The sequence below is a fragment of the Hyaena hyaena genome, unplaced genomic scaffold (genome assembly GCF_003009895.1).
Source record: "Hyaena hyaena isolate Hyena2069 unplaced genomic scaffold, ASM300989v1 scaffold_231, whole genome shotgun sequence".
Taxonomy (NCBI): Eukaryota; Metazoa; Chordata; class Mammalia; order Carnivora; family Hyaenidae; genus Hyaena; species Hyaena hyaena.
In genome coordinates, this window is record NW_024080862.1 from 1,788,626 (window position 1) to 1,813,525 (window position 24,900).

Sequence of the window (24,900 nt, forward strand, 5' to 3'; positions counted from 1 at the left end):
TGTAGATGACACTCGGTATCTGTACAGATTGGGGGAAATGAACAATCAAAACAAACTTTCTGGAGGGCAATTTATTACAATATTTGGTAAAAACCTTAATTGACAAAATCCTTTGATCTACCAATTGTATTTCAAATAGTTTATCTTAAGAGAAAATGCTGAACGTGAAGACTTAGCCACAGGATATATTTCTGAGTTCTTAAGAGAATCAGGAAAAACCAGCATATTGTTTATGTAAGGCATGGAAGGAAAAATATGCTGCTATTAGTATCACTATTCTTTTTTTCAAAAATTTTTCATTCTATCAAATCTCACAGGGAGTCCCTGTGAGATGAATAGCTACTGTCATAAAGGTATTGCTCTTTGGGAAAAAACTGGTTACAAGAGTTATAATAAAAGCAACTTTTAAAACTAGTTAATAAAACTAGTGCAGAGAAACATACCACACACCCTGGGACACATTTACACATATTTTTGGAAGGATACAAAGTAGTATCAGTGATTATTTCTAGGTGGTGGAATTATGGTTTTGTTTTGTTTTTTTTAACTTTAATCTTTAAATATGAAATACAAACAACCTCTTACCAAAATCCAGGATTATATCCTGTGGTTAGAAGCAACTCGGTAAGGGGCAGCTGTAAAGGACTGTGGCTTAGCTATCTTTCTTACCTTTATTATTATTATTTTTAATGTTTTATTTTTGAGAGAGAGTATGAGCAGGGGAGGGGTAGAGAGAGAGGGGGACAGAGGACCCAAAGTGGGCTTCACGCTGACAGCAGTGAGCCTGATGCGGGGGGCTCAAACTCATGAACCGTGAGATCATGACCTGAACCAAAGTTGGATGCCCAACTGACTGAGCCATCTAGGTGCCCCTGTTTCTTACCTTTAAAGGTAAGTTGGTGAAAACAAACTACAGGACTTGAGTGTTCATTATAGGCAGTTTTTATTTCCCAACAGTCTCTACTATAAAGTCTTCACCCTAAAGTGTGGAATTTCATTCATGGTATTACACCCAGTGGGTGGGGGAGATTTAGGATTGGGATTACATCCCATCACTGAGGCGTGGCTTGCACCCCTGCCCTTGACTATCAATCTGAGTCTCTACTACAGATAAACAAAGGGCCATCTGGAGCTGCACGGCAGCTGAGAGCACCCATGCAAACACTTGGCTATGAATTCATGGGTCACTGCGAATACCAACTCCATTTGGTTAGACGACAGGCAAGTGCAGACGCAAAACAAAACTGCTCTTTCAGGAAGCTACACTTATTCAGTTTTCAAAACCAGAATGAATGCATTATAGAAAGTACCAAAGATTTAACAAAATTCCCAAAGGTTTCATTTTATTTATTTAAAAAAAAATCTTTTTTTCCCAAAGGTTTCATTTTAATCTAGCCATGAACATCATTTTTACTTATTACATAGCATAGGGGAATTTTCTTTACAATGGTAATTATTGGGTTCTCTATATCCTGACATTTTGCAATGTATCACACTGTCAGATTGCCTGCTTGACCTAGACTTCCTTTATAGTTTTGTGACAAAAAAAGGCTCTGTTCCTTCTTCCATTTTGTGGCTACTTGCTTCTTCACATGAGGAGTAAGCCAGGCCACCTCCTAGAGCACCATTCTGGTGTGCAGCACCTACACTTTCTGTCCCGTGTGGCAATGTGATCTAGTCATCACTAGGAATGCGTGACAGAGCCCTGGATTTATTAGTTACCTGTTATCAGACACAGAAAGGCCTCTATAAAAACAGAACAAGGCATCTATATAGATAATGAGATCTCATTAAGGATACGAGAGGGAATGTGGGGGAATATAAGGGGACCTAAAAGTGCAGAAAATTATTCTTGAAATTTATTCTCATCCAGTTTCCTAAGTATTCATGAATTCACTGTAGAGATGACTGCTTTCCCTGTATTAATTTTCAGAGGCCAATAAATTCCTCCTAATTCTCTATGAGACATGGAGGAATGTGATACAACTTGAAACTTCTCATGGGCTCTACTATATACTTCTCCACCTCAGAAGTGGGACTTTCTTTGGTGTTTGAATAGGACTTTTCCTTTGTTACCTTCCAGAGTACTGTTTCCAAAGTTTGCTCCCTCAATGCTGGGTTCTGAGCTGCTACAGTGGAATATGAGAAAAATGGTCTTCTGGTGCAGTCAACCTGGGAATCGGTGCTACTGTACTCACTGTAGGGCCCCTGAGAGTGTTGAGCACTGCAGAGCCCCAAGAGGAGGGAGGAGGAGGAGCCGTGTTAACAACAGTTCCTTACCGCACTTGACCAAGGGAACCCTTTCTTAGGATCACTAGTTAACTATGTAGAGGCTACTGTTAGCGCTGAATTGTTTGTGAAACACACCATAGAGAGTGCTTTCCACACTCTGTCCCTGGAACTTTTGGTGAGGTGAGGATTACACAAAAAAACAAAAGAAAAGAACTTAATCACATATGAGTAAAGAGTAAGGTGACAATTACAATTCCACTGAAACAACGCGCAGCAGTGGAAACCTTCAGTCTGGCTCCTATGAAGTGTGAGGCTCTCAAGTGCCCATGTCAAGTGAAAAGTCAGGACAGTTCCAAAGCCACACAGTTTGAAGACCACTAACGAAATGTCCACTGCTTGACGCACAGTGGATGGTTCATAAGTGTGTACTGAATAAATTAACAAGTGCACTAAAATTTCCATCTTATTCAACTTCAGGGAGAAAATGTCATCATTTAACTTTTAAACTACTATACAGACGAGAAAAAAAAGAATTCTAGAAAAGCTTTACATGTGGGTAAAATTCCAAATAATGCTTAGTAAAGGCTGTGGACTTACCACCAACTGCAGACCACAAATAGTATTAGCAAGTGCAAATGATCAGACTACAGATTCATTCCCAAGCCGTAGCAGAGGCTGCAGGGGTGAAGAAAAGGCAAGAGGCTTTTGCAGAACTACCTGTTGCAGGCTAACTTTTGGCCTCTGAAGCCATTTTCAGTAATTTTACAGGAACAGAGAAAGAGCATTTTAAATTTTCATGCCAAATCAAGGGCTCTGAGATAAGCAAATTTCTATCCCTTTTAGGCTAAAAGCTGTAAGACATGTTTTCTTTCTACATTTACTCTGCTGGCCCAGAGGTCACTTCCCCAGCACATGCCCCGACACCTCTCTCCCCCCACTGCCCACCCACCTCCTTCCCCCTTCTGGGTCCTCCCAGTCAGTCTCACCCTCTCATATTCATCCTTGGCTCGGCTTAGCATCTCCAGAATGTCGATGGGCCTGTGGTCACTGCAGCCGTTGGCCTGGCTGGGGCTCTGTTTGTCCCGAGCAGCTTGCTGGGACCGCCGTGTCTCCTCCTCTACCACGCTGGAGGGGGAGACCAAGTTTTAGAAAGACCTCTTGAGACACAATACACCACATGAACTCTCCTGGTGTTTGGCTGCCGAGGGTGTGGAAGAATGTCACAGCATATGCTGTTCCCCCAATACAAATTCAGGGTCACAGTCTGTACAAACGGCTTTACCAGCCGTTGCATCATGTGCAACAACGCCAACTGATGTGTCTCACTGTTAGAAGGACAGAGTACAGAATTCTTTTCTAGAGATGGTGGGAGCAGATACGTCAAAAATGACCAAATTATTTCTCTTTCTTTTTTGAACTCAAACGACCAGGTAAAGTACATTTTAAAAAGGACGTGACCAGCAAGATAAAGGTAGGCTGCATTGCTGAGCAACCACTGTGGAAAGTCTGTATTGACACTGGACTAGGAAGGAGAGGGAAAGAGAGAGGGAAGGGGTGAAAGAGAGGGAGAAAGGGGGACAGAGAGAGAGAGAGACAGACACTTCTTGGGAAAAAAAAGATTTCAGCGAATCTTCAAAGGTTTCCCTTATTCTCTCCTTAGAAATCACCGAGTGGGTGGTGAGGTCAGGGCGACTGCGGCAATGCTACTTACTCTGACTGGTGCTTAGGCTAACTCTGCACTTGAAAATAAAGCGAGAAAAGTTGAGGGTTGAGAATGCCATGGGGAGGGCCGGGGTCTTTTTCTTTCTAAGACCGATTTAGATTTTAGCTCTGATCCCAGCTCTGATGAACAGGATTAGCTGCCACAGGAGATCATGGGCACAGCACAACTTGATAATTATAGGCGCTGAAAATGTTCTGGATGGTGATAAGGACAGGCAATAAAACAATTCAGTAGCCGAAGATTTGTTTTTTGTTTTAAACACCAGGAGTGGGACAAGAATAGGCCACTCAGTGTCAGTTCATTGCTTTAAAATGGCCTGCCAAGGGGCTCCCATTCACGTGTGTGGGATGGTTCTTCTATTTACAATATTAAACAGGCTTTTTTTTAAACAGCAGACTCATTCTGAGTTTTTAATGTACTAAAATATATTCTGATTCTCCAAGAAGGGTGGGCTTATATACTTCCCCAAATTTATTTGACCACAGAATCTTCTCCTAAAGCAAGCTTTCTGTTTAGAAGATCCTGCTTTGAGGTAATGGTGTTATTTCTCTATCTAGATGTTTACAGTTCTGAATAAGATGACTATTTCTGAAATGAATGTACAATCACAGACTTCAGAGTAGAATGAAAGAGGACTGGTATGTGATATGAGGACCACAGCAGTAAGCATCCATACCGTCTCACATATATCCATACTGGAAAAGAAAGACTGTATTATCCCTACTGTGAGGCCTGTTGCAAAGGAGAAAAAGACTGGAGAGATATATGTTGGTTATTTCTTGATGGTGGATCACAAGGAATTTCACTTTCCTTCTTTGTACTTTTCTTCATTTTCCATAATTAACAGGCACTCTAATAATCAGAGGAAAAAAAGCTATTTTTGCTATTTCAAGAGACTTATATTTATACTCAGTTATAAGCTTCACCAGCTTGAATTCACCTTCATTGAGGCCTCTGGTCACACACCCTGTTTCTCTTCCCTCCTGCCAGGCTGCCTGGTTTGCCCATGCTAGTTTCCCCTCATCCAGGCTCTGAACTAGATTTGTAATTTTGGTTCAAAGTTTCTTTTCTTCTTCTTTTTTTTAAAGAAAGCTCTATGCCCAACACAGGGTCTGCATTCATGACCCTGAGATCAAGAGTTGCATGCTCTACTAACTGAGGCAGCCAGGAATCCCCCAAATAGAATATTTTTTTCTTTTCTTTTTTCATTATGTTTTTTAGAATGTTTCATTTATTTTTGAAAGAGACAGACAGAGGGCAAGTGGGGGAGGGACAGAGAGAGAGGGAGACCCAGAATCCGAAGCAGCCTCCAGGCTCTGAGCTGTCAGCACAGAGCCCGATGTGGGGATCGAACTCATGACCTGAGCCGAAGCTAGACACTCAACCAACTGAGCCCTCCAGGTGCCCCAGAGAGAACACTTCTAATAGTCACCACTGTTTACCGGTGGAACAGGCCACCTTATAATGTCCACTTCTGCTTTCAACAGCATGTCCAGGTGGCATGGAAGGGACAGGAATGATGCTGGGACTCTATCAGGCCTCTTCCAATCCAAACTCTTTGAGAAGTGCCTTTGCCTCTCGCCCTGTTCCCAAATATGCCCTTAAGACTACCCATAAATCAGGAATAAGGCTCACTTCCATAAATTCCCCAAATTTCATAGTCTTTGTAGGTAACCATTCAAACAGGGATTTATTGTTAAGAAGAGTTTCTGACAGGGTGGATTTCCTCCATAGGAGAGTCAGCATTTCCCAAGTGTGGTGGATTTTACTTTGCCACTGACCAGAGAGGATTTCCAATTAGGATACAGTACAGGTCTAGAGGTTTGCTTGCTCTCCCACATAGCTTCTCAGTTTTTATAAACATCTTTTGGAATAAGTCAATTTCTTTACTTGGAGAACTTTTATTATATTGCAGCTGTTGAAACAGTCATTTAACAGGATGGGCACCGACAGGCACATTTATTGAGACACACAATATGCCAATACACACCTGTATTTCTGGTGAGCAGACACAATACTCTGCAATATGTAGCAAATAGAGGCTGTACACAGACAAAGTCAGAGCAAAGAAAGATAGTCTTTTTTTAATCTTTGGTGACCAGAACACCATTGATCACAAAGTTAATGTTAACACAGAAGGTGTTCTCTTTGGCCATAAACAGGCCAGACCCCTGAAAACTCATTACTGACAGTTTTGTGAGGGCATTCTCAAGTCACCTGCAATACTGCCCCTGCTTCTAGTAAAACAAGCTGGAAGTGTAAGCAAATGTGCTTCTTTGGGCATTTCTCGTGAAAGAACCTCAAACGCTCTTCTTTTCCCTTCTGCTTTCTGTTTCTATGTCCTCATCTTATTTTTGGTTCCAATACAATATTTTCAGATAGGCCTTCAGTCTCCTGCCTCGTTTACCATCCTAAGTCTTGTATGAGGGGTACCACTGGCCCTGACAGTTTAGAAAAAAGCTTAAAATGCTTTCCTCTAAGTAGCTATTAAAACGAAAAGAAACAAATTTGGGGTCCCAAAACTCTCAACCTGCAGGAGAAAGTCTATATACTAATGTATTTCAAAGTTTAGATATTTAAGAAAAATATTCTGGATTTCAGGATAACCAAGAATCAATAAATCTGTGTCTTCTAAGTAATGAGAAGTAAACTAAACTGTCTTTGCTGTCACTTTCAAAAATACAAAAAAGTAGTCATCAAATAAGTAAATGCGTTTTTAAAAACAGTAGTTTTAATTAGTTTCCAAGGACAAGGTGTTGTAAAAATAAAGTGTGCTTTGAGGCACCTGGGTGGCCCAGTCCGCTCAGTGTCCAACCTTGTGAAGCTCAGGTCATGATCTGGCGGTTTGTGAGTCTGGGCCTCATGTCAGGCTCTCTGCTGTCAGTGCAGGGCCAGAGAGCCCGCTGTGGATCCTCTGTCGCTCTCTCTCTCTTTCAAAAATAGAAAGAAAAAGAAGAAAAAAAGAAGGAAAGAAGGAAGGAAGGAAGGAACGAACGAACGGGGGCTTCTAGAGAGGTAACACATTTTCCAACATGAGTGAGTGGTGCAAGTTCACTTGGAACAGTATCTTCAGGGCTGTGTGCCCGCAGTAATAAACTCAGCCTACCCTGTGAGCTCACGGCCAGAGCAAACAAAGCAGGAGACGGACAAACATCCTATCAGGACACGACAGTGGTCCTGGATGAAAACTTCAGCCATATGGGTATCTTTTAAAATGCAAACATGCCTGGAATTGAGGTTTGGGGAGTATTTATTTACACTTTTACAGAAATTAGTGTAAAATTGGCCTGTTTCTTTAAAAAGAAAAAAAAAGTAAGAGTTTTCTTCCAAAGATGAAGATAAAAACCCTGCAGGAGAACAAAGGGAATTTTGATGAGAGGGGCAGGGTTCACCTCTCTGGGGAGACTTCGGCAAAAACTGAGGAGCAAACACAGGCGAGCCGGAGCGCACTGCTGCCGTATCTCTGCAGGCCCCTCCAGCACTGCAGTGGCTTGGGCTCCCAGAACCCAGATCTGCAGCAGCAGCAGCTCAGACAAGCCAGGTGAGGGTGGCTCCTGCGCACTCGCTTGAGAAGAGGCAGTGAGCCACCCTTTAGAACACTGTGGCTAAAATGAGCAGATCAGAGAATTCTAGATGCTGGTGAGGATGTGGAGAAAAGGGCACCCTCCTACACTGTTGGTGGGAATGTAAACTGGTGCAGCCCTTCTGGAAAACAGTGTGGAGGTTCCTCAAAAAATTAACAACAGAACTCCCCTAGGACTCAGCAATAGCACTGCTAGGAATTTACTCAAGGGATACAGGAGTGCTGATGCATAGGGGCACATGTACCCCAATGTTCATAGCAGCACTCTCCACAATAGCCAAACCATGGAAAGAGCCTAAATGTCCATCAACTGACGAATGGATCAAGAAGATGTGGTTTTCACCCAAAAAACAAACAACCCAGTGAAGAAATGGGCAGAAGATATGAACAGACACTTCTCCAAAGAGGACATCCAGATGGCCAATAGACACATGAAACGATGCTCAGCATCCCCCCCTCATCAGGGAAATACAAATCAAAACCACACTGAGATACCACCTCACGCCAGTCAGAGTGGCTAAAATGAGCAAATCAGAGAACTCTAGATGCTGGCGAGGATGTGGAGACACGGGCACCCTCCCACACTGTTGGTGGGAATGTAAACTGGTGCAGCCCCTCTGGAAAACAGTGTGGAGGTTCCTCAGGAAACTAACAATAGAACTCCCCTATGACCCAGCAATAGCACTGCTAGGAATTTACCCAAGGGATACAGAAATGCTGATGCACAGGGGCACATGTACCCCAATGTTCATAGCAGCACTCTCCACAATAGCTAAAACATGGAAAGAGCCTAAGTGTCCATCAACAGATAAATGGATCAAGAAGATGTGGTTTATCTATACCATGGAATACTACATGGCAGTGAGAAACAATGAAATCTGGCCATACACATCCATGTGTAGCAACATGGATGGACCTTGAGGGTGTTATGCTGAGCGCAATAAGTCAGGCAGAGAAGGACAAATACCATATGTTTGCACGTATAGGAGGATTAGGAGGAACTTGACGGAGGAACAAGGGGGAGAAGAAGGGGGGAAATGGTGGGGGAAAGGGAGAGAGGGAAACCGTGAGAGACTCTTGAATACTGACAAAAACTGAGGACGGATGGATGTGGGCGGGAGGGGGGATGGGCATGGAGAGGACACTTGTGGGGATGAGCACTGGGTGTTATGTGGAAACTAATTTGACAATAAACTATTTGTAAAAAAAAGAAAAAGAAAAAAGAAAAAAAATAAATTTAAAATAAATAAATTAAAAAAAAAAGAAGTGGTTTATCTATATGATGGAATACTATATGGCAATGAAAAAGAATGAAATCTGGCCATGTGTAGCAAAGTGGATGGAACTTGAGGGTGTTATGCTGAGTGAAATAAGTAAGGCAGGGAAGGACAGATACCATATGTTTGCACGTGTAGGAGGATTAGGAGAAACTTAACAGAGGACCATGCGGGAGAAGGGGAAAAATAGTGGGGGAGAGGGAGGGAGGCAAACCATGAGAGACTCTTGAATACCGAGAACAAACTGAGGGCTGATGGGGGTGGAGGAGAGGGGGAAGGGGGTGATGGGCATGGAGAAGGGCACTTGTTGAGATGAGCACTGGGTGTTATATGGAAACCGACTTGACAATAAACTATTAAAAACAAAAAAGAACATTCATGCAATGAAATGACTTTCCAGATTCCAAGATTCTGACCTACAAAGCATCTCCTGGAACACAGCCCATTAGTGACGCAGGGGACGACTGCACCTAGGGGCGGCGCCACAGCCCAGCTCACTTCAAGGAAGCGCGGGCAGGAGTCGTCTACATGGCACTGCTCATCTCACCGGAGCCTAAAGCAGCCTGCCTGTGCCCTGGGTGCGGTGCTGTCCTGTGGAGTTAGCTCTAAGCACATATTTAACAATAAGGGTCTGGTTAAATTATGATTTGTCCTCAGGGCTGGATAAAATGACAAATACCACAGAGGACTCTCTAGTGCAAACTGGAAAAAGGCTGTTGAATGAAAAGTAGGAGGTACAGGGTGATCCTATTTTTGTAAAAAACCACCACACACTGACCTAATGTATAAATAAAAAGACAGGAGGGAAACAGACTAAAACACTAACAATGGAAGTAGTAGGATCACAGGTAATTCTAGTTTTCTTTAAACTTTTCTGCCTCTTCCAAATTTCTGACAATAAGCAGGAAATCAGGAGAGAAATATGAGTTAGTAGACTCAGTAATGAAGATAAGTGAGGGGGAAAGTAATTTTTTCAACTCTCATATATCATGAATTAAATCTATGTTGTAACATAAATACTTACTCAGCCATGAGTTTGGCTATGCGATGACAGTCATTCTTGTCATAAAACCAGATGCTGTATATCGACACTTGAAAAACAAAGGAGAGAAAAAGATAAGGGAAAATGCGGTTTCAACATTTGTGTATACGTAAATACTATATTATTACCATGGAATGTCACAGAATTTACCATCAACAGAATTTACCATCAAACCCTCAAATTGTTAGAGTTCCTCTAAAGATAAAAAAGCCTCTCCCTTAAACTGTTTAATGAAATTATTAATAAAATTAGGATAGTTAAAAGACTCAGGTGAAAATTATAAAAGAAAGCTTTTAGACATGATTTCTAGATCTCATTGACCCTAAGGTGCCACTACGTGTAAGAGGTACCATTATTTTCTGTATTACCAAGAAAGAAAAATGCTGTTAAACTAAGAATCAACATTGCGAGATGCATTCCAAATCGACAGTAAAATGTGAAAAAAAGTGTCTTAATTATTGAAAACCAAGTTCACCCACCAGCTAACCAAACAACAGAACCTCTGTCAATCTCTTAAAGCTTGAAATACAGAATTAGCAGTTTGAATAAAAACAAACACCAGCTCCAGGTTCAACCTACGGTCAATATCGTTCACGCAGGAAATGCAAATGCTGGGGCTGAGCTCAGTCTATCACACTTCTTTTCCTTTTTCATTCCCAGCATGTGTGGTAGGATGAACACTAAGAAAACCCTCAAAAACTATTTGGTGAATAGATAAATGAACTTTATAATTAAAGGTAACAATACAAAAAAAAACACTGTAAATACTTATTGGATTCAGTGGAGTAGAAACACAGAATTGTCAGTCAAAACAAACACACGAATGGCTATGGCACATTGCTACCATGTGCGCGCACCATGACACTCACAGCTTGGTCCAGGCTGTACCTCCCTCCATACTTACAATGACTGGTACAGGCAGTGTACATATCATTATGCCTTTTTTTAAAAAAAATTAAACTTTATTTTTTTAAAGACAGGAAGTAGGATTTATTGGTGGGCATGAATAAGGAGGCAGCAGTGCCTGGCATTTGTCTAAGAGGCCATGATTAGGGATATATTTGACCCAACAACCATCTGGGATGAGCTGCTTTTCAGCCATCACATCTTCAAATTTGTCCACATTAAACTTAGCTCTGCTTTCTGGAAATGTGGATCTTCTGGTGGCCAGGGGACTTGAACTAGGCCCTACGTGGGGCCTCAATCACATGCTTCTGGGTGGACATGATGACATGGCCAATGTGGACCTTAAACACCGTGTCCTGGGGTTTCCCAAAGGCACTCTGCATACCTGTCTGGAGTCGGTCAACCCCAGCACAGGACAATGTCTTGTTGATACAGATGATAGGGAAGGGGTGGAGCTGTACTTGAATGTGAAAACCGTCTTTGCCACAGCTTTTCACCATGTACTTGTTGGCAAAAATACAGGCAGCCTCCAGGGCTTTAGAGCAGAACTGCTCATATTCAGCTGACACCATGAGGCCATACAGTGGGAACTCATCCAGGTTTGCCTTCTTCTGCCCCAGGTCAAAGATGTGGATATTGGCATCAGGGACATTTCTGCAGAAGTGAGACTTATGTTTTGTTCTTATAATACCGGTAACACCATGGCAACACCAGGATCTTCAGTGGCGTGCCAAAGGAAAAGGGCTAAGTTACACTTTTAATTTTGAAATAATTGTAGCTTCACACACACTTAGAAAAAATAAACAGAGAATATGCGTGCCCTTTGTTTCCTTCATTGGTAACACTTTGTAAAACTATAATATGATATCACAGCCAGGCTTCTGACATTGACAAGGTCAAGTTATAAAACATTTCTGTGGCCACAAGGATCCCTGGTGGACTTTTATGACCATGCCCTCCTTCCTTAATCCCTATCCCCCATCTCTGACCCCTGGCAAACACACTAATCTGTTCTTCGATTCTTTAATGTTGTAATTTCAGGAATGTTATAGAATATAAGCAGAATCATACAGTATGCAACTTTTTGAGATTGGGTTTTCTGACTCAACATAATTCTCTGGATATTCATCCAAGTTGTTGCTTGCATCAATAGTTCATCTCCACCCCCGCTCTCTTTTCTGGCTATGTAGTATTTCATGCTGTGGCTGTACCTGTTCAAATGTTTATCCACTGAAGGACACGTGGCGTGGTTCCAGTTTTGAGCTATTAACAAATAAAGCAGCTATGAATGTTCATACACAGGTTTTTGTGTAAATGTAAGTCTTCATTTCTGGGTTAAATGCCCCAAAGCACAGCTACTGAGTCACAGCAGCTGCATGTTCAGTTTAAAGAAGAAAGAAATTCTATTCTCTAGAGTGTCTGTACTATTTTATATTCCTACCAGCAACGCATGAGCGATCCAGCTTCTCCACATCCTTGCCGGCATCTGCTCTTCTGTTTTTAACTTCATCCATTCTGACAGGTATTAGTGGCATCTCACTGTGGCTTTAGTTTACATCTCCCTAAAAGCTAATGATGCTGAACATCTTTTCATGTGCTTCTTTCTCATCTGTATTTTCTACTTAGTCAAATGTCTGTTCATGTCTTTTGCCCTTCCTAATTGGATTTTTTTTACTGCTGAATTTTACGAGTTCTGTAGATATTCAAGATACCAGGCCTTTGTTGGATATGTGGTTTGAAAATATTTTCTGTCTGTAGCTTGTTTTTCATTCTCTTAGTAAGGTCCTTCCAGAACAAAGATTTTTAATTTTGACAGGTCCAACTTACCAATTTTTCCTTTTATGGATCATGCTTTTAGCATCAAGTCTAAAGAATACTGTGCTGATGGACCTGCAGTAACAAAATTTTCTGTGATTTTTACTAGAAGGTTTATAGTTTTACATTTCAGTTGGTAATCGATTTTTTAAAATGTTTTACTTATTTCTGAGAGAAAGAGGGAAAGAGAGAGAAAGGGGGACACAGAATCTGAAGCAGGCTCCAGGCTCTAAGCTGTCAGCACACAGCCTGATGCGGAGCTTGTACCCAAGAACCATGATATCATGATGTGACCCGAAGTCAGACACTTAACCAACTGAGCCACCCCAGATGCCCCATCAGTTGGTAATCAATTTTGAGTAGTTTTTGTATAAAAAGGTTTAGGTTAAGGTTCTTTCTTTCTTTCTTTTTTTTGGTCTAAATATTCCAGCATTATTTGTTGAAAATGCTCTCCTCTGTTTATTGAGGAATCTTTTGTACCTTTGTCAAATATCAGTGGGGCATGTTTGTGTGGATCTATTTCCAGATTTGTTATCCTATTTATGTGTTTATTCCTCCACCAGTACCACACTGTCTTGATTCCTGTGCTATAGAGGCCTTAATAACTCCCTCCACTTTATGCATCTTTTCCAAATTGTTTTAGCTTCTATGGCTTGTGTTTTTCCATATAAGTTTTAGAATAAATTTGTTTATGCCTACAAAAACTTTGCTGGGAGTTTGACAGAAAGTGCTTTAAACCTACAGACTAATTTGGGAATAAGTGAATTTGTACTATGTGGAGTTCTTCAATGCACAAGCACAGTTGATCTCTCCACTTATTTAGATCTTCTTTGATTTCTTTTATCAGTAATTTTCAGCACATAGATTCTGTATATGTTTTGTTAAATTTATGCCTGAGTACTTAATTTTCCTTGTAAGGATTATAAACGGTAGTTTGTTTTTAAGTTTATTTAGTTTTTAGTAATCTCTAAACCTACTGTGGCGCTCTAACTCATGACCCCAAGATCAAGAGTCGCATGCTCTTCTGACTGAGCCAGCCAGCGTCCCTAAATGATAGTTTTTTTTGTTTTTTGTTTTTTTTTTATGTTTTATTTATTTCTGAGAGAGAGAGAGACAGTGTGAATAGGGAAGGGGCAGAGAGAAGGGGAGACACAGAATCCAAAACAGGCTCCAGGCTCTGAGCTGTCAGCACAGAGCCCGACATGGGGCTCGAACCCACGAACTGCAAGATCATGACCTGAGCTGAAGCTGGGCACCTAACCAACTGAGCCACCCAGGTGCCCCTAAATGATAGTTTTTAATTGTGACCGATTTTTGAATGTTGATCTTGTATTCTCATACCTTACCAAACTCATTAATTAGTTCTAGGAATTTGTACTTAGTTCTGTTATCTGTGAATAACATTTTTATTATTTCTTTTTCTCTTCCAATATGTAGGCCTATTTTTCTCCTGCCTTACTGCAGGGGTCAGAACTTTCAGTGCTATGTTGCTCAGCAGTGCTGACAGTGGACATCCTTGCCTTCTTCTCAATCTTACAGGAAAACATTCAGACTTTCACTATAAATATAATATCGGCTGTAAGTTTGTTGTACATGCTTTTTATCAAGATCACATAATTTACTTCTATTCTGAACTTATGAGTTTTTATCATGCATGGGCATGGCTTTTTTTCTGCATGAAAAACACAAAATATGATCATGTGATATTTCTATTTCATCTTTAGTCTGTTGATGTGGTAGAGCAAACTGATTTTCAATATATTTTTTTACAAGTTTCTTTATTTTTGAGACAGTGTGTATGTGTGTGCACACAAGTGGGGAAGGGCAGAGAAAGAGGGGGGGGGAGAGAGAGAGAGAGAGAGAGAGAGAGAGAGAGAGAGAGAGGGAGAATGAATTCCAAGCAGGCTCTACACTTGATGTGGAGCCTGACAAGGGGCTCAATCTCATGACTGTGAGATTGTGACCTGGGCTGAAACTAAGAGTCAGTTGTTTAACTGACAGAGCCACTCAGGTGCCCCTGATTTTCAATACTGAGCCAACTTTGCAGATCTGGAATAGAACCCATTTCTGTATATTGTTGAATTTGCTAATATTTGGTTGAGTACTTTTTTTCATCTACTTTTTGAGAGGTATTGGTTTATGGTTTTCTTTTATTGTACTGTCTGCCTTGTTTGGGTGTCACAGTAATACTGGCTTAAAAAAATCAGTTGAAAATTGTTCCCTCCTTGTCTGTTTTCTGGAAGAAACTATGTAAAATTAGTGTTAACTCCTCTTTAAATTCTCCAAACCAACTAGGTCTGGAGATTTTTTGTTTTTGGATTATGAATTCACTGTCTTCAATAGCTATAGGACTATTCATGTTACGTTTTATCTTGGCTGAATTTTGTAGTTTGGGTTTTCAAGGAATTGGTCCATTCCTTCCAAGTTATCAAGTTTATGGCTATAAAACTGTTCACAGCATTAGCTTATTACCTTTTTAATGTCTGGAGAATCTATAGTGATATCCACTATTCCATTCCTGATACTGGTACCTTGTGTTTTCTTTTTCTTTTTGTTAGTATTGCTAATGGTTTATGAATTTTATTGATCTTTTTAAAATTTGGGGTGCCTAGGTGACTCAGTTAAATGTCCAACTCTTGGCTTTGGCTCAGGTCATGATCTCATTGCTTCATGGGTTTGACCCCCACATTGAGCTCTGTGCTGACACTGCAGACAGAGCCTGCTTGAGATTTTCTCTCTCTCCCTCTCTCTCTCTGACCCTCCCCCACTTGCGCTGTCTCTCTCAAAATAAACTTTAAAAAGTTTTTTAAAAACCCAGCTTGTTTCATTATTTTTTTTCTCTTTTCATATTTTCAATGTCATTGATTTCTTCTTCTATCATTTTTATTCTTTTCTTACTTCTGTATACTTTGAGCTTAATTTGCTCTTCTTTTTATAATTTCTTGAATTAAGAATTTAGTAGGCTCTCAGCAAGTATCACTTGAAGGTGTGGGAGGGGTTCCCCATGGCTAGGCGACCTGGTGTGCTCTCCCAGAAGAGAGCGTCTGACCTGCACAGATGAAGACTGTTCCCAGAGTAGGCTAGTGATGTGACTCTTCCTCTACTTCTACCTTCCCTTGGTGGGAGGGAGGGACAGCACTTGCCGGGTGGCACTTATTGTCAGCAGGGCTCCTAATCCCTTCAGCCAGTTTTTCTGGGCTCACCTGATATTGTTGGCAGGACTACCACTTGATCCAGGAGGGGAATGAGCTTACCTGCCCTGCCCTGGGTTGGAGGTCAATGAATACCAGGCCTGGGTCTCCTTCTTCTGTTGGGTGAGAGGGTTGTAAGACCCTGTTGCTGTGTTGTTTTGACAGTTCTAGGTCTTCCCCTTTCTACCTTTCAGAGTTCTCCTGATTATCTCTTGAGTTATTTCTGGGTTTTATAGCTGTATTTAACAGGGATAAGCAAGGATAGACAAGTAACTCTACGCCATCTTGTTTGGATCAGAAGTCTCATTATGCACTTTTATGGATGGAAACTGAGGTTCATGGAAAGACTAAAGAGCTTATTAAAAATCAGAAGAAAAAGGTCTTAGAATTGTAGCTAGAACTCAGGTATTCTCATTCTTAGGCCAGTGGTCTTGACACCACACAGCCATTGCCTCGTTACATGAAGTAACACATTTTTTTTTTATAGAAACGAAAAGTTAATGAGCCTTAATTATGCTTTAAGACTAAAGTAACACATAAAAGAGTATAAATAAGTTTAAAAATATACAATAAAAGGATGACAGAATATAGATTTTTAGTCACCATGCTGTATATTACAGCCCTATAACTTAACTTATTTTGTAACTGGAAATTTGTACCTTTTGACCTCCCCTCCCCTCTTCTCAGGCGATGATCAATCTGTTCTTTATATCCATGAGCTTTTTTGTTTTGTTATAAGTTATTTATTTTGAAAGAGAGCGAGCAAGGGAGAGGCAGAAGAGAGAGAGAGGGAGAGAGAGAATCCCAAGCAGGCTCTGCGCTTTGAGGGGCCTGAACTCACAAACTGTGAGATCATGACCTGAGCCGAAATTAAGAGTTGGAGGCTTAACCATCTAGGCCATCCAGGCATCCTGTTTTTTGTTTTTCCCCTTAAAGATTCCACACATTAGTGAGATCATACAGCATTTATCTTTTTTTTTTTTTATCTCATCTATTTCATTTAGCATGATGTCCTCAAGGTCCATCTATATTGTTGCAAAAGGTAAGGTTTCATTTTTTTTATGGCTGAGTAATATTCCATCGTGTATACATACATTTTCTTTTTCCATCCATCCATTGACGGACTCTTAGGTTGTATCCATGTTCTGGCTGTTGTAAATAATGCTACAATAAACACGGGAGTGCATATATCTTTTCATATTAGCATTTTTATTTTTTCAAATACCCAGAAATGGAATTGCCAGATCATATGGCAGTCCCGTTTTTAATTTTTTGAGTAATCTCCATACTGTTTTCCATAGTAGATGCACCAATTTACAGTCCTAGTAACAGTGCATGAGGGTTTGCTTTTCTCCATATCTTCTCCAACACTTGTTACTTCTCGTATTTTTTTAAAGTTTTGTTTATTTACTTTGAGACAGAGAGAGAACAAGTGTGGAAGGGGCAGAGAGAGAGAGGAGACAGAGAATCCCAGGCAGGCTCTGTGCTGTCAGTGCACAGCCTGATGCGGAACTCAATATCATGAACCATGAGATCATGATGTGAGATGAAATCAAGAGTTGGATGCTCAACTGAGCCACCCAGGTGCTCCTGTTGTTTCTTGTGTTTATTTTCTTAATTTTTGAGAGACAGAGAGAGACAGAGCACGAACGGGGGAGGGGCAGAGAGACAAGGAGACACAGAATCCGAAGCAGGCTCTAGGCTCTGAGCAAGCTGACAGCACAGAGCCCAACGCGGGGCTTGAACCCATGAACCGTGAGATCATGACCTGAGCCAAAGTCTGACACTCCACTGACTGAGCCACCCACGCGCCCCTTCTTGTATTTAAAAAAAAATTTTTTTAGATGTTTATTTTTGAGAGGGAGAAAGAGACAGAGCACAAGCAGGGGAGGGGCAGAGAGAAAGGGAGACACGGAATAGGAGAAGCATGCTCCAGGCTCTGAGCTGTCAGCACAGAGCCCGACGCGGGGCTTGAACCCATGGACTGTGTGACCATGACCTGAGCTGAAGTCGGATGCTCAACCGACTGAGCCACCCAGGTGCCCCTTGTATTTTTGATAATAGCCATTCTAACATGTGTGAGGTGACCTCATTGTGAATTCAATTTGCATTTTCCTGATATTAAATGTTGAGCATCTTTTCATGTACCTGTTGGCCATCTGTATGTCTTCTTGGGAAAAATGTCTATTCAAATCTTCTGCTCACTTTTTTAACCAGGTTGTTCATTCTTTTGCTACTGAATTGTATGAGTCCTTTATATAATTTGGTTATTAGCCCGATATCAGATACGTGACTTGCAAAGATTTTCTCTTATTTGCTAAGATGCCTTTTCATTTTGTTGATGGGTTCCTCTGCTCTGCAGAAGCTTTGAGATGATATAGTCTCACTTGTTTATTTTTGCTTTTGCTGCCTTTGCTTTTGGTGTCAAATCCAAAATATCACTGCCAAAACTGATGTCCAGGAGCTTACCACCTATGTTTTCCTCTAGGGGTTTCTTGGTATCAGGTCTTACATTCAAGTCTTTAATCTATTTTGAATTTATTTTTGTGTATGGTGTAAGATAAGATAGTAGCACATAGCTGTCCACTTTCCCCAACACTATTTACTCAAGACATGGTCTCTTCCCCATGGTATGTTCTTGGTTCCCTTGTTGTAAATTAATCTGTCCACATATGTGTGGGTTTATTGTTGGGTACTCTATTCTGTTTCACTGATATATGTGTCTATTTTTGTGCTAGCACCACACTGTTTTGCATACTACACCTCTGTAGTTCATCTTGAAATCTAGGATTGCGATGTCTCGGGCTTTTTTCTTCTTAAATTTGGCTATCTGGGGTCTTTTGTGGTTCCATACACATTTTAGGATTGTTTGTTCTATTTCTGTGAAAAGTGTCATAGCAATTCTGATGTGAATTATACTCAATCTGTAGATTGCTTAAGGTAGTATAGACATTTTAACAATATTGATCCTTCCAATCCAGGAGCATGAAATATTTTCCCATTTATTTGTGTTTTCTTCAACTTCCTTGATTAATGTCTTATAGTTTCCAGTGTACAATAAAAGCTATTTTAATGGTGAACCTTTGTTTCATTCTGAATATCATCCTATTATACAAAAAACTTCATGGCCAGTCACAACTTTAAAGTTCCCTTTTTGACAGAAATAAAAGATTAGATTTTTTTCAGTTGTCATCGTAGAAGGAGTGAAAACATTGATATACAGAGTGAGCAAATGGCTTCATTTTATGAATGAAGATCATGAACATGAAATTTTTTCCCTAACCTGTTCATAAGGGGGACTTGTCTGGTAGAGAAACCCTTCAGTTTCACTAAAACCATCCTTGACTGTTGGGCTCCATATCTGGCTATGCGTCCTGCAGGTGACTGTGCACATAGCTACCACACTGCCGGGTTGGCTTTTGTTTTCTGAGCCTTCATTCGGCCTGATGTGAAGAGTTTTCCATGTTTGGAATCCAGGTTCACAGAACTGCAAAACACCACCACTGCTTCAAACAGAATCAATGTCTAATGAATAACAAGTAATTTTGGAATATTTTAACATGATGGAAATAAACAGCTTTGATATCCCTTTGACAAGGAACATAGAGGAAGCTCTGTTAAAGATGAGGTATTTATTTAAGCAGCATCTCCCACAGGGTCTGGTTATGTTCCTATTCCTCGTGGCAAAGGATTGCCCCTACATAGAGTAATCAGATTGGGTTTTGAAAAGACTCCATATATGGCAAGTACACGCAACCATCTTTCTTTAAATATGCCTCTTACCACCTTGGCTAAAGAACACACAAAGCACGAGAGTCCAAACACAAGATTCCAGTTTTCCTCTAATGGACTCACCCATACAACTTTAGAGTAAGGAGAAAGTTTGTGATATGCAATACATTATACTCAGAGCATTTTTGGGGCTAAACGGGCATTTAATAATGTTTTCATAAGGGGTTTGAAAGCCCAACTCTTAAGAATTTCATACGGATAATCAAAATAAACCCAACAGAACTATCAACTTATGTTGACAAAACTTCACTTTCATCCTCCCTTCTTCCTCTGAATACACTAAAATTTAGCAATAAGACACACATCTTCCACTCTTGTACATTATCAAGTAAACTGCCAAAAGAGACCCAAACACTTTCAAAGGCATGTTTGCAGAAGAAATAAAGATAAGGAAGCTATAACGATAGCTTAATGGGTAAAGGATAAGAGTCACACTCGATTCTGCCAAAAGTGGACCTGTAGAGGTTCAGACACGCATCCAAGAATCAGCTCTGTCTGCCAACATATCAAATGCTCGGTGCATGCAACTGGCAAGAAAGCCCTGAGAGCTGCCCCTGAGCCTGTCACTGTCACTGGTGAGGAAAGACAGACAAGTTCCCAGATAGCTGAGGACCTGTCTCCAAGCCAAAGCCAAGTATTCTTCCCTCCAGAGAACTTCTACTCCAAGGCCCAACACATACTGTGAACCATTCATTTGCCGAAACATCCTGAAATAACTTTCCTCGATTAACTACAGCACAGAGTAAGGATTTGACAATACAATATTATTTTGCTGTGGCAAATAATGATGGCATCCTGATTTATAAATGGTTTTTCTCAAGACGAAAGCAAACTATTTAGTTATTGGACCCCCACCATATTCTGCAGCTGTTAACAGCTGTCCTAACTATGTCATGCAGCATAGGCAAGTCACTGAAGAGTTTGGGAGCATGGTAAGATATTTAATTACCTTTAGGTTGTACTTCCATGACTACCTTTAAGTTGTACTTCAAAATGCGGAAAAGAATATCCAAAATTAAATGTTTCCTTTGCCTTTTAAATGACAGCATCTTTCTTTTGAAAGTGAAAAATGAGACCAACAAAGGATTAAAGCTATTAGATTATTTAATATTGAGAAATTTAAAGACTTTTTTAAATGTTTATTTTATTTTTTTAAAAAATTTTTTTTTTTTTAATGTTTTATTTATTTCTAGGAGAGAGAGAGACAGCATGAGCAGGGGAGGGTCAGAGAGAGAGGGAGTGACAGACTGAAACAGGCTCCAGGCTCTGAGCTGGCAGTCAGCACAGAGCCCGACGCGGGGCTCGAACCCACAAACCGCGAGATCATGACCTAAGCGAAAGTCGGACGCTTAACCGACTAAGCCACCCAGGCGCCCCTTAAATGTTTATTTTAGAGAGAGTCAGAGAGACAGAGAGATAACAGCAGGGGAGGGGCTGAGAGAGAGCGACACCCAGAATCTAAAGTTGGCTCAAGGCTCAGAGCTGTCAGCACAGAGCCTGATGCAGGGCTCGAACCCATGAACCGTGAGATCATGACCTGAGCTGAAGTCAGAGGCTTAACCAACTGAATCACCCAGGCGCCCTAATATTGAAAAATTTTAAAAAGCTGAGGAGCAAGAGTTTTCCATTTCTGCAGAGAGCAGGGTTTGAAGATCCAGCAGCCTATAATGACTTGATGTTACAGCTCACTCTGCTTCTCATCTAGAATGGTATACGGCATGTATAAGATCAAGAAAATCCAAATTAATGTGGAGCCTTTGTAAACTCCCTTGAGACTTCTTGACATGCTGTGAAATGTCATAAGAACAGAGCTGGGAATCACTCTCATGCACATGTTGTCTTTTTGATTCATTTATTATTTAGATCTGACCTACTTTCTAAAAGGATCTGAGGAGGTTGGAGATTTTCTCAGTACGGTGCCAAGCAAAAAAGGGGTTTGATAAAAAGCTTTTTGGCAATGGCAGTTAGAGTTATAATACTTCTAAAGATGATACTGACAAAGATCCCCTACAAAGAAAGGAAGAACAGGAAAATGTGCTTTGAATATAGCCAAAAACATTTACTCTAAACATAAGGAAGAGCCTTCTGATTGTAAAAGTAATGTAAGAATGGAATAAATCATGTAAACATAAGCCTGCCCCAACTAGTGGAAGTGCCAATGCCCCTGCCTTGACAGATCATTTCCTTCAGGACAAGAATAAGCCTGGTGGCTCCACATTGACACTAAAGGGTCCGGAAAGAGAGAGAAGAGAAAGGCTCTGTGGTGGAAGGTAGAACACAGGGAAAAGGGCATGGAGCACAGCCTGACTGGCCTAGGATTCTGACAGGAGGCTGTGGTGGGTGGCAAACAGCAGGCTGGAAAATGCTATGGATGCATACATGTGGTGGCTAAATGGGATGGGATTCAGTTACCTCAGCAGCATACCTGTTGTGTACAAAGAGCACACATCTGAAAACACTGCTGAACACAAACACAGGAGAAAGAGGGCACTTTCTTAAGCTTAAATTACAGAGGCACTTGGGTGGCTCAGTTGGTGGAGAGTCCACCTTTGGCTCAGGTGGGATCTTGTGGTTTGTGAGTTCGAGCCCTGCGTTGGGCTCTGGTCAGCACAGAGCCCAGAGCCTGCTTCGGATTCTGGGTCTCCCTCTCTCTCTGCCCCTCCCCTGCTTGTGCTCTCTCTCTCTCTCAGAAATAAGTGAAGGAACTTTAAAAAAATAAAAATTTAAATTGCAGTGTCTATTTAGTGAACACTGATTAAAAGACATAGGCCGGGAAAGTTTAAAATGCTATTCTGCAAGCTCTTTGGTTCAGTATTTTCGCATTTAGAGCCCCTCTCTAAATTAAATCAAGCCTGAAATCATTTATTGGCAGTATCACTTCCACGATCCCTTTTAACACTGTAATCTTAGTACAGGATTCAGATGCATGAAATAACCACTGAACTTTTTTTAGAAATTAAGAAAATAAACCCAGAGAATATTACAACTGATTGTTTCCAGTTACAGACTTCCTATTCCTAAATAACGGGCAACTCTAAATAAATAAAACAAGTCACACCAGGGCTTGCCCCCTGCTGTTAAGTTTTCTGCCACACAGTACTTGCTGCTCCTAAGGCAGAGCTTGGGGGGGGGGGGGGGGGGGGGGGGGGGGGGGGAGGGGCGGCGCACTGCAAGTGATTATGGCTATACCAAATGTTGGACCTGTCCGACCCCTAGTGGTCTATTCACCCCAGTGTCCTGCACGGAAATCATCACTTTTATGTAGCATAAGGGACAACAAAGGTTGGGAAGCATGGCTTCTGGCCTCCAAGGAGCGGAGTTCCTGTTTTCTGTGCTCCCCAAAATCAACACTGAGGGCTTTGGGAAATGGTTCAAATAGTAGGTGAGAAAAGGGGGAACTTCTTTCTCTCCTTTCCCTAACTTCTCTTCTATCTCTATCTTTTTCTACCAATTTACCAAGACATCATCCAAACCAGGGTTGTGAGGAGACACAGCGTGCGGTGGCATCGGTGAGGCTGTGGGGGGCGTGCCCCACCCAGAGCTCCTGACCATCAGTGCTTACAGGGATGCAGGTGTCGTGTGGCCATACAGACATTTTGTCACAAGAAGGAAAGGTAGAAATCCAGGGGTCTGTGTAAAATGTCCTTTTTAAATGCTGGTAGCAAATGCTTATCCCATGCCTTTCTTTAAAAAACAACAGCAAAACCGCCCCAAAACCAAAGCCTGCCCAGAGGTAGGGACTTTGTAAGTAGCCCAGATCTGCCTGGATCTGCCAGAGGACTAACCCCAAGGGTTCAGTCTTGAGGTTTATTCTGCCTATTCCAGAATGGCTTCAAGTCTTTTAGTGGTTACGCTGTTTCAATTTTTACCTCCACAATGAACTTCACTTTGTAAACACTAGGCACAAACCTGTATACATACATATAAAGAACACATCTCTACCACTTGGCTAGAAGTAATTGCTTTTCTTTGCCAGTTCTCAGAAGAGAAAATATTAATTCTCTAAAAGAGATAAATGGTGCATTAATAGTTAACTTTTAAAATATTTTAATTATCATAATACCACAATGAAAAACAAAGATAAAATTGCATTTTACCTGACAACTCTACTTTTGAGGGGAAAAAAGCCAGTATTTAGTGAGATACACTGAAATGAATCTGCTTTGGAATTTTTGAGATGTTCATGGACTTACAAAGTTAACCGGAAGGTACCTGGTAGAGGCCCTTCTAGAGATTCTACTAGAACACTACAGGCTCTATCGGTAGAGGCTCTATCAGAACACTAAATAGTGGCCTGCGACAGACAGAAAGCAATAGACATTTGAAATGTCTGACCTAACAGTGTCACCAGGTCAGCCTTGGAGACTAAGTCACACTCCATGTTTTCATGGTGTTTTTACCTCTTCAATCTACTAACGTGGCAACAGCAAGGCTCTTTCCTTATCTTTGTCCAGAAGGCCAGATTAATGCAGTTGCCACAGATCCTTTCTCCTGCACTGATTACAGAATCACACCAAGCACAGCACTTCTGCCGTGGATGGTGAACACTGCCTGCCTTTCTTCAGGCTGGTCAAGCAGCACTGTGCTGAATTCGAAGATCACAGGGAATGGACTGCGGAGCTTTTAGAATTGTTTATAAATTCCTCTTTTAGTTTGGAGGTAGAAGTCACATTTTTTGACCTGACAAATTGTAAACTTCTCTTGCAAGGACATTTCCTGCACTGTGCTTTGAGTCTGAAGATTTGTGCAAATGCCAGTAGCCACCTACCATCTCTACTGTTCTGAGTCTTGCCCTTGAACTGAGAAAGGGCAAGCAGAGACAAAAAAGTACACATTACAGTGTTTTTTCTACTAAAACTTTCCATTTGGCAGCTGCGTTTTCAACACTATGGAAATGAATCTCCCTGCCTTTTCTAGTGATCTAATTTTAATTAAAAACGCTCTCTATCAAGAGACTGATGCCCGATATAAAGGAAAAGTTGTAAGTGAAGCGGAAACAAAGACGTACTTCTCACAGGCTTTTGGAGGTAAGTTCTTACACTTGATCTTAGCCAAAAGGCCGAGAAGCGATGGAGGTAAGTTCTTAAAAATCTTAAATAGCAATAACATTTTTATTTTCAACTCCCTGTTATAGTGATGTGTTGTTAAGAAGTTACAGGGCAACATACGTTGTTCATTTTTCCAAAAATGCTTTTGGATTATAGAAAACATTTTAAAAAATGAAAAGTGGCATTCAGTGGGAGATCCATGCCCTGAGGTGTTGGATGCAGGAAACATGAATAACTGTCCTTGATTATTTTTCAGTAAAAAAAAAAAAATCAAAGTCTAACACATAAAGT

General features: G+C 41.0%; 1 protein-coding gene and 1 pseudogene across 3 annotated transcripts in view; both read right to left on the minus strand.

Moving 5' to 3' along the window:
- The window catches only part of DCP1A (decapping mRNA 1A), a 59,956-nt gene that overhangs the window by 20,732 nt on the left and 14,324 nt on the right, over nucleotides 1-24,900 (minus strand). For 2 of the 3 annotated variants that reach the window (XM_039243655.1, XM_039243656.1), the window contains 2 exons: nucleotides 9,840-9,906; nucleotides 3,219-3,357 (listed from right to left, as the gene is read on the minus strand). In XM_039243655.1, coding sequence (XP_039099586.1) covers nucleotides 3,219-3,357; nucleotides 9,840-9,906 — 206 coding nt within the window. Of the gene's footprint in view, nucleotides 1-3,218; nucleotides 3,358-9,839; nucleotides 9,907-19,052; nucleotides 19,072-24,900 lie in introns of those variants that run through there. The other variant, XM_039243657.1, reaches the window with a different exon arrangement.
- LOC120239401 lies at nucleotides 10,828-18,398 on the minus strand (annotated as a pseudogene).